This window comes from Aspergillus piperis (assembly GCF_003184755.1).
Source record: "Aspergillus piperis CBS 112811 unplaced genomic scaffold BO85scaffold_20, whole genome shotgun sequence".
Lineage (NCBI taxonomy): Eukaryota > Fungi > Ascomycota > Eurotiomycetes > Eurotiales > Aspergillaceae > Aspergillus > Aspergillus piperis.
In genome coordinates, this window is record NW_020291610.1 from 505,507 (window position 1) to 518,919 (window position 13,413).

The following is a 13,413-nucleotide window of genomic DNA, read 5'->3' on the forward strand; positions in this document are numbered from 1 at the left end:
CTAAAATACTACTACTCGTTCTCATCCCAGGAAGGCAAGAGCAACCATTGCAGGTCTAGGTAGTCTTTCCTATTTGTCTACTTAGTCATATCCCAATCTTCTTCTATGACACTAAAGGAACAGTATCGTTCAATCCTATGCATCAGCCTCTACATCCACCAACACCATCTCACTTAAACTGTCCAATGTCACCGTCTTACTCAACAACTCCAGGAACGGAATGTCCGTCTTGAACGCCTGGAAGAACCATGACCGGAACTCCGCAGCGATCATACTATCCATTCCATACGCCGCCAACGGCTTGCTCGCATCCAACTTCGCCAGCGGCATCAGTACAAGATTACTGAACCTGCGCGCGACGTGGTCTCCTATGGCTGCACGCAGACTCGCTCCTTCCTCCACGGCGGCCGCGACCTCCATCGGCAGCTTGCCTGCCTGATTCTTAAGCGCCATATCGCCCTCGCCATCCAGCGCCCGACTAAGGAGAATTGCCCGGGGGTCATTCAGCGTCGGATTCGTCCCTTCAAATCCCTTCTTGCGCAACTCCTTCAATCCAAACGGCTCCAACCCTGTCAGGACATGGGCGTGCGCCCGCTCATCATACGAATGCGGCACCGCCTGCGTCTCCGACAGGGCAATATCCATCACCTGGATCATCTCATCCTCATTGATCGCCTGGATCCCTTTCCGAAGCAACAGTGCCTCAATCTCTGGGTTTTCATGTAAGTAGCCCACCTCGGAGATCATACCTAGCCCCAGAGCTACCGCTGGTTTGCCCAGCGCGCGGCGATACCGGGCGAACATGTCCAGAAAGTGGTTGCCCGCGCAGTAGTTGGATTCTGTGGCCGTGCCAACGCTGCCGGAAATGGAGCTGGTCATGAGGAAGAACTCCAACGCCGCGTCGTGGCCCTCTAGCGCACGGTGAAGGTTGAGGGTGCCCTGCACCTTGGGGTCGATTCCCGTGTGCCACGCTGCGTTTGACATGGTCGTGAAGAGCGCTTCATGGAGGCCCATCGCGGCCTGGACGACACCGCCAATGGGGCCCGGTGCGGCCGCAACGACTTGGTCAACATCCGCGCGGGAGCACACGTCCCCGCGCACCACAACGCATACCGCGCCCTGTGTCTCCAGGTCGTGGATAAGGGCCTGCGCACTGGGCTTGTCGGTGCCAGACCGCCCCAGGAAGACAAAGCGTCGCGCTCCGCGCGCCATCATCCATTTGGTCATTGCCCGGCCCAGACCTCCTAGGCAGCCGATCATCACGTAGCTCTTGTTGGCGCTGAAGGTGGTGCGGTGCTTCTGCGGGCGCAGCGCAACCTGTGCCTGGGGGTTCTCCAGAGTGATGACGACTTTGCCCATGCGATTGCGCGAGGAGAAGTAGCGGAAGGCCTTGGTGGCATCGGCGACGTCGAAGGTAGTGATCGGGTTGGCGCGCCCGATCGTGCCGGCGCGGTAGCGCGAGAGGACATCTTCGAGAAGGGATGCCCAGCGTTTGTGGTAGGCGTCACTGGGATTATAGAACATGTTACTGAGATCGAAAGCCGTGTAGGTCGTGTTGCGCAGGAAGCCGTCCATCTCCAGCTTTCCGCAGTCAATCAGGTCACGCTTCCCGATCTCGATGAACCGCCCGAACGAAGCGCAGCATTTCCAGCTCGCGTGCAGGAGATCGCCAACCAGGCTGTTCAGGACAATGTCAACGCCGCGGTTCTGTGTGGCCCGCATGATGCCCTCATAGAAGGAAGTGTCGCGCGAGCTGAAGATGTGGTCTTCGGATAGGCCGAGGGTTTCCACGAGGTAGTTCTTCTTGTCTTCACTGGAGACGGTAGCGAAGATCTGGACCAAGATTGATAATCAGCAGACTGTAATATAGAACCAAATTAGGGGAATGGGGACCGGGAACTTACCTCAGCCTGAGCTTCCTGAGCGATTTGAATTGCCGCAATACCCACGCCTCCGGCGGCGGAGTGAATCAGGACAGTCTCGCCCGGTTGAATCCGAGCTCGGTCGTGCAAAGCGTATATGGCAGTCGCGTATACTACTGGTAAGGTGCACATGAACTCAAAAGACTCATTCTCCTCCAGTTTCTGACAACTCCACTCCGGCACGACCTCCGAGGTGCGGAAATGATTAGGAGCCATTACGACGACACGATCGCCTACCGCAACGCGGGTCACCGCAGCCCCAACATTCTCAACAACACCGCAGAACTCCAAGGCGCAGGTGGCATCTTTGGTCTCTGTCTTGCCACCGAGCACGTAGAAATCTTTAGCATTTACTCCCACGGTCCGTAGCCCGACCTGAACACTGAAGCGGTCTTCCAACGTAGCCGGCAAGGGGCGCATCTGGTCGAAAAACAGGCTGTCAAAGTTGCCCGGCTCGAGTATCTGCAGCTTCGCCGGCCGAGCCTGCTGCAGGGTGGTTTGCACCATCTCGTGGCCCTGGCGCTGCCGGAATGTGACGTTCAGATGGTCGTCGGGCACAAATCGGCTGACGTGCACCAGTCCGTCGTTCTGAATATATTCGTAGTCTCTGGGGAATTCACGGGAGTGGAGCACAGATAGAATGTTCTTGGCTGTGACGGGGGTCTTTGTTGTGGGATTATCGACATCGAAAGTGTAGAACTTCAGCGAAGGATGTTCCATCATGACGGCCCGCGCCAGGCCAGAAACCAGGGCAAACTCAGGCTGAGCCCCGTTCAGCGAGTCCCCTGCCGTCACCCACAGAAGTGTCTCCGCATTGTCGGTCATTAGTTTGATCCCGCGCAGCTCGGAATCTGTACTGGTCGAGAGGACCGGGTTTTCAGACTCAATAAGGCTTATGATTGTTGCCCCTGTGGGGATCATCCCGTCAACGAGATCATCGAGGTAGACATGCTTGCAACTCTCCGGGCCGTAGGTTTTGTGTAGCTCCGCGACGATAGACTCTCCTAATGCGGTGCTTGTGCTGCGATCAATAACATACACTGGAGATTGCTGAACACCTGATGTCGCCGGATCGGCGACTGGCTTAGCGAGGAATACACGACCTCCCCCGTATTCAAGAATGCATTCGATGGCCTGGAAGCCATTCTCCGCGGCATGCAGCCGTGCAGTAGAAGGTGACAAGCACAACAAGGATCCGTCCTCTGCGAGCAGGTCCTTGATGATGGGGAGCTTAGTAGCAAGATAAATATCCGTCTGCTCTCTAGCGGGCAGAATGATCAAGTCATACTTCGAATTATCGATGGCCGCGTGATGCTCCAAGGGGCCATCTAGACGCTTTCCTAGATCCAGTTTAGTACCGTGAAGGACTCCGTCATCCTTGATCAACCCCGACGTGAATTCCAAAACTCGTGGGAAAGAATCTCCTCCGTGCAAGAGATCGAGAGTGGCGTTAGTGATAAGGTGATTCACATTGCCGAGTTCCAACACCCGCATGGACGGGTTCTTGTGGGACAACAGGTCTAGGGTGGCTCCCATTTTGAGGAGGCCTTCGTCCCGAACAGGTGATGTTGACTCATTGAAGAACTTGCTCAAATATTTCCGGAAATGATCTTCCGGCATCAAGCCCAGCCCATACACATCCGGCTTCCACAACACGCGCAGCATCGGATGACGCTGTTCGCCCGCGTCGGCGCCCTGTCCTGTCTGATACGGCGAGAGCTTGACATTGGCGATCCTGGCTGCGACTTGCCCGTCACTGGTGCTCAGTTCGGCATCGATCTCAGAGGTGCCGAAGCCTACCACGCGCGCGACAGAATCGATCGCCCAGGATTTGGTGGTCGCGTCTGACGGCTCAGGGGCGTGGATGTGGATGGAATCAAAGCTGACGGGTACCTTTGCCCGCAATTCGCGGACACGGCCTCCGGTCGTCGCCACGATGGCCGTCTGGAGCATGGCATCGATGGTGATTGGGTGGATGGGGTACTCAACGTCTAACCCTTCGGAGACATAGTCTTGCAGCAGGGGGACTTGAGTCTTGCAGACAAGATCGGTCCGCATGCGCGAGACATCAAACCGCTGGATTGATTGAAAGGCCGGTCCGAAGTTCAGCCCGACCTTGATGAGATTCTCGTACCACACTCTGGGTTGAGTGCTCTCTAGCATGGCAGGGTTGATCTGAACGTTCTGTACAAGAGACTCTGCCTCGGGGTTGATGCGGACTCGCCCCGTGGCTCGAGTCGTGGAATCGCCCTGGTCGTATGAGACAATGGAGAAGTCGTACCAGTATTTCGAGTTGCTGGCCGACGTGATCGGGGTTGGCCGGATGGTTGTGAACAGCTCGACTTCAGCGGTGGGTGAGTCTGTTAGGGCCAGGGCAGCCAGGATATTCACATTCTGCAGCTCGTAGTTGGCAGGGCTAGAGGTGGCAAACCCTGCAATCTGTCGCATTCCCTCCACTGCCATGGAGACATATCCGGCTCCAGGGAAGACAATTGTGTTCTGCAGCTTGTGGCTGTCTAGCCAGGGGATATCTGCGGCGCGGATGACATTGCGCCATTGTGCTTCCAGGCCATTTCCGCCGGGGATCTGGGATCCCAGAAGCTCGTGTCTGGGATACTTGCGGGTACGGAACTCGATGCTGGCCCGACATTCGTGCCACAGCGCGGCGTCATAAGTCCACGGGTATGGAGGTAGATCAGGCAAGACCGAGCAGTCCGACTGGAGGCCGTTGACTTTGCTCCAGCAGACGGATTCTCCGCGGAGGTACAACTGGCCGACCATTCTGAGGATGGTGGTGACTTCATTCTTGCCTCGCGACAGAGCGGAGGCATACGGGAAGTGATCATCGGACAAGGCAAGCTTCTTCTTGATCTGCTTGATGGGCATCTCCAGGGCCGAGTGAGGGCCCAGTTCAATGAAGTGATACTTGTCAATCTCTGTCATCTTCTCTACACCATCGCTGAAGAGAACGGGGCTCTCCAAGTTGGATCGCCAGTATGCCGCGTCCGGGGCGCTCTCGCTCAATTGGCCTGTGACGGTTGAAGCCCAGGTAACATTGCCTGTGTCGAGCTGTACTGACGGTTCCAGCTTCTCCAATGCAGATCGTAGAAGGTCTTCATATTTCTGGCCGATCCGTGCCATATGGTGGGAGTGATAAGCACGACCGCCTGTCTTCAGTGTCCGTGCAAATGTTCCTCGGCCAGCGAGAGTCTCCACCAAATGCTGCACAGCGTCCTTGTCGCCAGAAACAGTTACGCTCTCTGGCGAGTTCACACAGGCGACGTTGGCTTGGCCACCCAACGACATCTCTTTGATAGCGGCATCGGCCTCAGATTTCGAAAGACCGACAGCCGCCATGGCTCCATCTCCGGTATCAAGTGCGACCGCGTATCCGCGATAGTAGGCAGCGGTGATGGCTTCTCCCAGCGACAGGCGACCGGCTGCAAAGGCCGCCGCAATTTCACCGGATGAATGGCCAACAACCGCCGCAGGCCGAATGCCCCAGGAGTCTAGGAGACACACCAAAGCTATTTGGACCGCTGTGCATGCCGGCTGCGACTGGCTCACGTGTTGGATATTGCTACTCTCCGCTGATGCTACTAGCGCCTCCTTCAGATTCCATTGGGGAGGATGATCAAGGCTCTGAAGAATGCCGTCCATGTCGGAAATGGCGTTCGCAAACTCGGGATACTCTTCAATTAGGTGCTTTCCCATCTGCGGCCACTGTGCCCCTTGGCCGGTGAACACAAATGCGTACTGACCGTTGGCTGAAGAGCTGGGACGGCCGGTGACGAGGTTCTCGCTGACAAGGCCGTTTGTGAGACTGGTATCGGAGACTAGGAATGCCCGATAGGGCAAATGCGACCGGCGTGAACCCAGGGTGTAGAGAAGATTGGTCAAGTCCGGATGCTGGGACAGCACATACTGGTGCAGCTGATCAACCCGGGTGGTCAAAGACGCCTCGGAACCTGCCGAGATGGGAATGAGGACTTTGGAACGTGCAATATCATTGAGACGGTGCTGTTGCTGCATTGGGATAGCATAGGGCCCGGCAGATTCAATGATGGCATGGGCGTTGGCGCCCCCGTAGCCGAAGGAGTTCACGCCGGCTCGGCGTGTTGAAGAGGTCCCAGTCGAAGGCCAGGGAGTCATCTTCTTCACGATGTCGATGTTCCACTCCTCACACTTGATCTTGGGGTTGATCTGGTTGACTCCGATAGACGCCGGGATGCTTTCATGTTCCAGGGCGAGCACCGTTTTGATGATGCCAGAGATACCACTTGCTGCTTCGCTGTGGCCAAGATTGGATTTAACAGACCCGATGAGCAAGGGCTGACCAGTCCGGCCGTGGAATATTTTCGATAATCCTTCGGCCTCAATGGGATCGCCTACGGGCGTTCCTGTACCGTGGCATTCGACGTACATTGTCTGGGAGAAATCGAGGGCTGCCTTTTCGTACGCTTTGCGTATCACGGCTTCCTGACCTTCTGCGGAGGGGAGGGTGATTCCTGATGTCCGACCATTTCTATTCTCATCTTAGCTGGGTTCCTTTTTTTCAGGTTGAAAGGGAAACCATACGAATTGACTGCAGTTCCCCGGATAATAGCTCGAATGGGGTCATTATCCTTGATGGCATCGGAGAGACGTTTCAAGTAGATACACCCAATGCCCTCTGCTCTCCCATATCCATCTGCCTCGTCGGAGAAGGTATGACAGGTCGAAGTGCCCGACAGCACGCCGGCCTTCATCGTCCCGAGATGTTGTTCAGGCGACTGAATCAGGTTCGCACCCGCCACAACGGCACTGTCACACTCACCATTCTCAAGGGCAGCGCAGGCTACATGCAGGCAGTACAGAGACGATGAGCAGGCGGTATCGAGAACGAAACTGCATTCCATATGAATTAGCGCCCGGGCTCAATCTCCCTTTGGTAGCTTCAGGGGAAAGTGTATACCTCGGCCCCTTCAAGTTAAACGTATGACTGATGCGGTTCGCAAGAATCGTCGTCCCCATACCCGTCGCACTATACCGATGCAAGTACTCGGGGTCCCTCGTCTGCATCACCTGAAAGTCAACGGTGAAGTTGCCGACGTAACATCCCACGTTAGAGCCTGACACCTCGTCCAGACTGGCCCCCGCGCTCTCGAACGCCTCGAACACGACTTCCAGCAGTTTTCGTTGCTGCGGGTCCATGTAGGTCGCCTCGATGGGGCTGATGCCGAAGAAGTCCGGATCGAAGGCGCGAGGATCCTCCTGGAGGAAATAACCACCCGTGGTGTGCATAGATCCAGGTCGATCCACACCCTTGGGGTGGTAGAAAGCATCAACGTTGAATCGACTTGAAGGGATCTTGCATTGTCCTGATTTTCCCTCCTTCAGAAAGTCCCAGAGACGGGAAGGCGAATTCACGTCACCGGGCAAGCGACAGCCTAGCAAAGCTTTAGTCTTAGCACTGAAATGTTATGTAGACCGAGGTAAGGGGGAGTTCGAACCCATCCCAACAATAGCAATTGGTTCATGCTGGCCACGAGCGGCATCTCTATGTGGGCCTGTGCCATTTGCAGTGAAGACAGAAGGCGACGAAGGAACAGAAGAGGGAATTGAGGAACTAGATGGAGCCATTGTAGAGAGTCTTAGACAATGAAAAGTCTGCTAAATCCCAGAATCACACAAAATGTTGCAATGCAATTGTCGATTGGATCTCCTTGATCGTGGCCATATATGATGGTGCCCCGTAACGACAGTGGATAGACAGGAAGGGCTGACGGAGGAGCTCCTTTGGGAAAGCCCCGAAACACTATAGGGCTATGAGTGCCGGTCTCTCATGCTCCGGAGGTAGATGGCTATTACGTTGGATGATAGACTTGTGCGATGATGGTCTCTTCTCTCTTTACCTACCTCGATCAATGGTTGCACCCGTTTGAGTGACTCTTCTGTGAACGTTTTTCGCTCATCACACGCCCTATTGCTTTGATACCATTTCTCTACGAAAGGATGAACCATATTAAAGGTGCAGTGATCACAGGATGTGGAAGTGGAGGCATCGGCCATGCACTGTCTGCCGAATTGAAACGTCGAGGTTAGACTCACGCATGATTCTTGCATGTGTAGAGATAGCATCCTGACGATTCCCAGGGTTCCACGTCATCTCGACACTCCTGTCCTTTGAAGACCCCAGCCATCTCGAGGCCCTCGACATTGAGGTGGTACGGTGCGATGTTACCAGTGAAGAAGACGTAACTGCCTTGAAGAGACTAGTGGAAAAACGCCTTGACGGGCGCCTTTCTATTCTCATCAACAACGCAGGCATATGTAACTCATCACCTGGTTAGAAGCCCGATAGAGTGGCTCCAACTGACGGAAGCACTGAGCAGGTTATACGATGACAGCAACTGATACCCAGGTTGACGAAGTTGAGAGGATGTTCAGGGTGAACGTCTTCGGGCCAATGCGCATGGTCCATCATCTCCATCCTCTTCTTGTGCAAGCTAAAGGGCTTGTTGTCAACATCGGTTCGGTCGGGGGAATCGTGCCCTACGTCTATGGAGGTGCGTTCCATTTATCCAGGTAACCCTCTAAGTTAATGAGAGTTAACCCCACCTCAGCCAGTTATAACGCCAGCAAGGCAGCGCTTCATCATTACGGCAATACCCTGCGCGCGGAACTCAAGCCTTTCGGTGTCCGCGTTGTTAATATCATCTCGGGAGAAGTCTCGACCAATGTCCTGCGCACTGATCGTAACAACCAGCGGAAGCTCCCAGAAGGTGGGTTTTAATGTTCTGCATCTCGCCAAACTTATCACTGACTCCGATATGGCAGAGTCAATCTATAGTGCTCTAGCGGAAGACTTTCAAAAGCACATTTATCGTACACCCAGTAGGTTTCACACGACCCATGTGTTCTCTCCATCACTCGCTCATATACTCTTACTGCAGATACTATCACCCCGGAGCAGTATGCCCGGGGGGTGGTCGACCAACTGCTCAAGCCTTCTCCAGCAGCTTGGGTGTGGTACGGTGCGCAGACGGGAATTGTGCGGTGGTGTGACATGTTGCTGCCGCGCACATTCTGGGTAGGAATCCTTGCAATCCGTCCATCTCATAGCTAACGCCGTCTCAATAGGATTGGCTTTTCTATCATATGTTCAATTTCGAAAAACTGGCGAATGCTGTCCGAGGTGTGAAGGGAGATGTCTGATCGGGGAATCTTTCGTGGACATTGGCAATAACCTTGACACCCGAATGCCAAATATTGTTGCATGGAGCAATATAGGCTGTGCTATACTGCCAGGAATAGTAAGGATGTAGTGGAACTCGAGCTCTGGCTTGTGAGACCGTGGTTGGACCTTAGCTCGGGCCGGTTCTCAAAGGAGCCAACCCCGATATTAATTTCGTCGGAGATAACTAGATCTCCTTTGTGATTTCAATGAACATGCAAATACACCACGATAGTTATATTTGACCTCGACGCACTGCTCATCGTATAACTGCATACATACGTACACCTTGCCCTTAAGACCAGAAACAAGACCCATTTGGCAAATATGAACATTGACGGATTTGCACTCGTGACGGGCGCAGGTAGGCGCTGACAAGCAATACACAGACATACTGTTCAACAACTGATATGTATACCGTTATTATTAAAAGGTAGTGGCATTGGCCGCGACTGTGCCATTGCCTATGCCATTGAAGGCGCAGCCGGTGTGGCATTCGCCGATCTGGATCCCGTCGCAGCGACAGCCGCCGCCGAAGAAAGCAAATTGCTCGCTACGAACCCCAACTACCGAGCATTGACCATTGAGGTTAATGTCCGTGATCCAGACAGTGTCCAGGAGATGGTTGACACAGTCGTCATGGCCTTTGGCCGCATTGACTACTCCGTCAACAGCGCAGGGGTGAGTGACAAGTGACGCCCGTCATCCCAAGAATATATACCGCAAAGCCTTTGCTATTTTCAGCTGACTATTCGTTCAACCCTTCTAGGTTGGAGTCGAGCAGCCAGCAGAGGTTTCCAAGGCGTCAGTGCGAGAGTTCGAACGCTTCATGGACGTCAACGTCAAAGGCACGTTACTCTGCGTCCGCGCCGTGAGCGCCCAGATGAAGCAGCAAGAAGCTCGGCACTTCTCGTTGCGTAAGTCCACCCCTGCCCGGAACTGTGGCAGGGGCGTGATCATCAATTTGGGATCGAGTAATTCGTATGTGGCGACGCCCAATATAGTTCAATATACGGCCTCAAAGCATGCGGTGATGGGAATCACTCGCAATGCCGGTGTGTTCTACACTCAGTTCTTTGTCTTTTTCTCCTCATTTCCAAAGCTTAACGAGAAAATCAAAATTAGCCCTAGATTTGGCCCCATACGGGATCCGAGTCAATTCGATCTGCCCCTCGTGGGTGGAAACTCCGATGATCGAGCGAGCGGTGGCGGGCGATCCGAATTTGGCATTTGTGATGAGTCGAGTGGTGCCGATGGGTCGGATTGCGACGAAGGAGGAAGTCTCCGATGTGCTGATGTTCATGAGTAGTCCGCGGGCGAGTTTCGTCACCGGGGCAGGCTGGATGGTCGATGGAGGAGCAACTCTGCAGCTGCAGACTTGAAGGCAGTTATACATAAACATATATAGTACCTCGATAGTATCGGTATCGTGTTTCTCCATTAGTCCCATCAACGCATACTTGCTATCTGCTCTCTCTGCGTCCGTATACCTATCAACAACTGCAACTATTACTACCACTACCACTACCAACCACCATGGAAGACACCGGCCCTATTACCCAATTCCCAGCTGACGGCCTCCGCGCCTCGAAGCGGCTCATCACGTCCCACAATTCCGAGGGCAAAGGCGTCTTCATCACCGAGGATCACGGTGACCACCACAAGATCATGGTCCGCGGCAAAGGCGTAGCCAACATCATCTACAGCACCAAGGGCAACCCGGTAGACATGACCGATGACGCGGACGTCAAGTTCGCCAAAGAAAACGAGGTATCCCCTTCTCCCCTCATCCCACAGCCTCATTTAACATTCCCTTTCTAACATCCCGGAACAGCCTCCCCTGCACATCCCCAACGGCTCAGTCGTCCGTCTCATTGACTTTGCCCCCGGCGTCGAATCGCCCATGCACCGCGCCGTCTCCCTGGACTATGGCATTGTTGTCGAGGGCGAAGTGGAGATTACCCTGGACAGTGGCGAGTCCAAGATCATGAAACCGGGCGATATCTCGGTGCAGCGCGCTACGATGCACAAGTGGCGGAATGTGTCCGATACGAAGCCCGCTCGCGTGGTGTTTATTTTGTTGGACTGCTTGCCATATTCGGTAAATGGGGTGCAGATGACGGAGGATTTGGGCGATTTGGCTGGTGAATATGCTAAGAGGGAGGAATGAGTGCTTTCGTGTAGGACGTGTGATGCATTTATTTAGGTGATCTTCGAAGATGTCACACAGTTAGAGAAATCGTGGAGACAAATGTCTCAGAATGCTACCAGATTTCGCGGAAAGTCTAGGCCATCTAGAAACTAGCTGTTATATTACAGAAACCAACAAACTCATAGACAGATGATGTGGCTTATGCAGACTCTGTATTCAATCTCTTCAGCGCCCGACTCCGAACCCGCACCTTGTGCCCCCAGATATAGAACAGCACCGGGATTGGGATCAGCCCGAATTCCAAGGCAGCCAGAACAATCCCGGCCAAGCGTGGACTCAGCGCGTGGTAGAATCGCTCGCCGGCTTCGACCAAGCCTGCCGCCAGGAGCGACCGGCAGACGACATTAGACACCAGAGCCGACGAGGCAAACATCCCATATGACGCCGCCACATAGTTCGTGCCGTAGGTGAAGATGACCGTATTGCCAAACCCGAAGAGGACACCACCGATGATAGACGCGATCCAGGGAATCGAGGTGGGAAGTGAGGTCAGCGCGAAGATCAATTGCCCGACTGGAGCCAGCACGGCGGCGATGATGATGACGGAGACGGCTGACTCCGGGGCGCGTTTGCCTGTTCGCGCATCGACTGGATGTCGATTTATCAGTCGCCGCAGCATGGGCTCACATAAGACCGTCAGCGTATTGCCGATCAGCACTCCCACGAAGGCAAGGCCGGAGATCTCGGGGGACCAGTGCCGGAGGTCGGAGAAGACGATGGGATAGGCGATGAAACAGAGGTAGAGGACGGCGTAGATGACGGCGATGTACAAATTCCAGAACCACAGCACGGGTTCGGTGATGCACAGTTGGATGGGCCGCCAAATAGCCGTGGGGAGGCGTTGCTGAAGGGGGATTGTCTCATCGTGCTTCGACCACCAGCGTAGATCACCGGTGGACTGACGCTTAGCGGCTGCGCGTCGACGCAGGATGATGGGCTGGTACGTCTCTTTGATGCAGCTCATCAGCAGCCATCCCACCCCGGAAATGATCATGATGAACCAGTTGATGCCTCGCCAGCCCCAGCGCTCGTAGACAAATCCACCCTGAACAAACAATCTGCTTGTTAGCACCTTGTTCCCTGTGTTTACGTGGGAATATCTTACTATAATCGGTCCAGTTACTGGCCCATTCAATGGACCAATGGAATATACTGACATTGCCAGCGCCAGTCGTGAACTGGGCACGATATCGACCAGGCTCCCCGGCGCAAGGGTGATCATCACACCACCGAAAATAGACCTAACCGATCGACATAAGCTCCCCTAATCCTGCAAACTGGAAACAGAGGACTCACCCCAAGACACGTGCCACCAGGACGACAGCAAACGAGTCGGCCATAGCAGCGGCTGGAATTAGCCCTACGTAGACCAGTAAGGAAACAAAGTACACCGGTCGCCGTCCAAATGTCTCACTCAATGGAGCGAGAACAAGCGCCCCGACCGACCACCCAATCAGATAGAGCGAAATACCCAGGTTGGCGACCGTTTCGCTGGCAATACCCAGCTCGGCCATCATCCCCGTGATGCCGCTGGAGTAGCACGTCGAATAGAGGACCGTGGCCCATGCAGTGTATGTTATGGCCATGATCGCGCAGACCTGGTACCAAGTCTTCCAGTTTTTGGGGTTCTCGGGGTCGTCATCGCAGAAGTCCACGCAAAACTCCGGAATGTGCCCGCTAGACTCGTTGTTGGGTACAAGGTATGCACTCGACGCTGCTTGCGAGGGCGGTGTCGCTTCGTCGGTTGGAGTGGATATACCCCTTTTTGCTTCTAGAGCGATGCTATTTCCGTCTGACTGAGGATCAATATTGGGACTCTCTCTTGTCGGATTCAGAGCCATGGTTGGAAAATGCTAGGTTTTGACACACTGGCACCGGAACCTTTTCAAGAAGATGGGACAACATAGTTCAATGTACAAGTACCCCCGATCGCATTCTTTATCTTATACTACGTCTACCACTGCTTACGGGTTCTATTTTCAGTCCTTAGTATTAATCTAGTTGATGTTATCTACCAGCTTATCTGACATGTTCTTCCGGTCACGAACAGGAGTTAGGGAGCG

General features: G+C 54.3%; 5 protein-coding genes across 5 annotated transcripts; 3 read left to right on the top strand and 2 right to left on the bottom strand.

Moving 5' to 3' along the window:
• Positions 1-62: 62 nt before the first annotated feature.
• BO85DRAFT_480618 (type I polyketide synthase) lies at positions 63-7,544 on the bottom strand (the record flags this gene model as incomplete). The annotated part of the gene is made up of 5 exons (XM_025663018.1): positions 63-1,833; positions 1,905-6,447; positions 6,501-6,759; positions 6,938-7,351; positions 7,415-7,544. The coding sequence occupies 5 exons, from the start codon at positions 7,542-7,544 to the stop codon at positions 136-138; spliced, it is 7,044 nt and encodes a 2,347-aa protein (XP_025512158.1). The 3' UTR covers positions 63-135.
• A 372-nt stretch (positions 7,545-7,916) lies between these two features.
• On the top strand, positions 7,917-9,219 carry BO85DRAFT_404510 (SDR family oxidoreductase; the record flags this gene model as incomplete). The annotated part of the gene is made up of 7 exons (XM_025657272.1): positions 7,917-8,001; positions 8,058-8,234; positions 8,297-8,470; positions 8,528-8,686; positions 8,742-8,798; positions 8,858-8,994; positions 9,045-9,219. The coding sequence occupies 7 exons, from the start codon at positions 7,917-7,919 to the stop codon at positions 9,117-9,119; spliced, it is 864 nt and encodes a 287-aa protein (XP_025512159.1). The 3' UTR covers positions 9,120-9,219.
• A 181-nt stretch (positions 9,220-9,400) lies between these two features.
• Positions 9,401-10,520, top strand: BO85DRAFT_471431 (SDR family NAD(P)-dependent oxidoreductase; the record flags this gene model as incomplete). The annotated part of the gene is made up of 4 exons (XM_025662474.1): positions 9,401-9,502; positions 9,572-9,819; positions 9,908-10,395; positions 10,448-10,520. Exons 1-4 carry the CDS (start codon positions 9,466-9,468, stop codon positions 10,518-10,520), a joined length of 846 nt encoding a protein of 281 aa, XP_025512160.1. The 5' UTR covers positions 9,401-9,465.
• Positions 10,521-10,799: 279 nt separating this feature from the next.
• Positions 10,800-11,376, top strand: BO85DRAFT_452602 (cupin domain-containing protein). Its single transcript, XM_025660861.1, has 2 exons — positions 10,800-10,908; positions 10,973-11,376. Exons 1-2 carry the CDS (start codon positions 10,807-10,809, stop codon positions 11,306-11,308), a joined length of 438 nt encoding a protein of 145 aa, XP_025512161.1. The 5' UTR covers positions 10,800-10,806; the 3' UTR covers positions 11,309-11,376.
• Positions 11,377-11,489: 113 nt separating this feature from the next.
• BO85DRAFT_380045 (major facilitator superfamily transporter) lies at positions 11,490-13,191 on the bottom strand (the record flags this gene model as incomplete). Its single annotated transcript, XM_025656365.1, has 3 exons — positions 11,490-12,395; positions 12,456-12,591; positions 12,647-13,191. 3 exons carry the CDS (start codon positions 13,189-13,191, stop codon positions 11,490-11,492), a joined length of 1,587 nt encoding a protein of 528 aa, XP_025512162.1.
• Positions 13,192-13,413: the final 222 nt, after the last annotated feature.

Bases quoted from the DNA above. Each gene is read 5' to 3' on its own strand.
- BO85DRAFT_452602 (XM_025660861.1), top strand. From the start codon at position 10,807: ATGGTCCGCGGCAAAGGCGTAGCCAACATCATCTACAGCACCAAGGGC. The intron at 10,909-10,972 runs GTATCCCCTTCT...ATCCCGGAACAG, and splicing joins AGTTCGCCAAAGAAAACGAG to CCTCCCCTGCACATCCCCAA.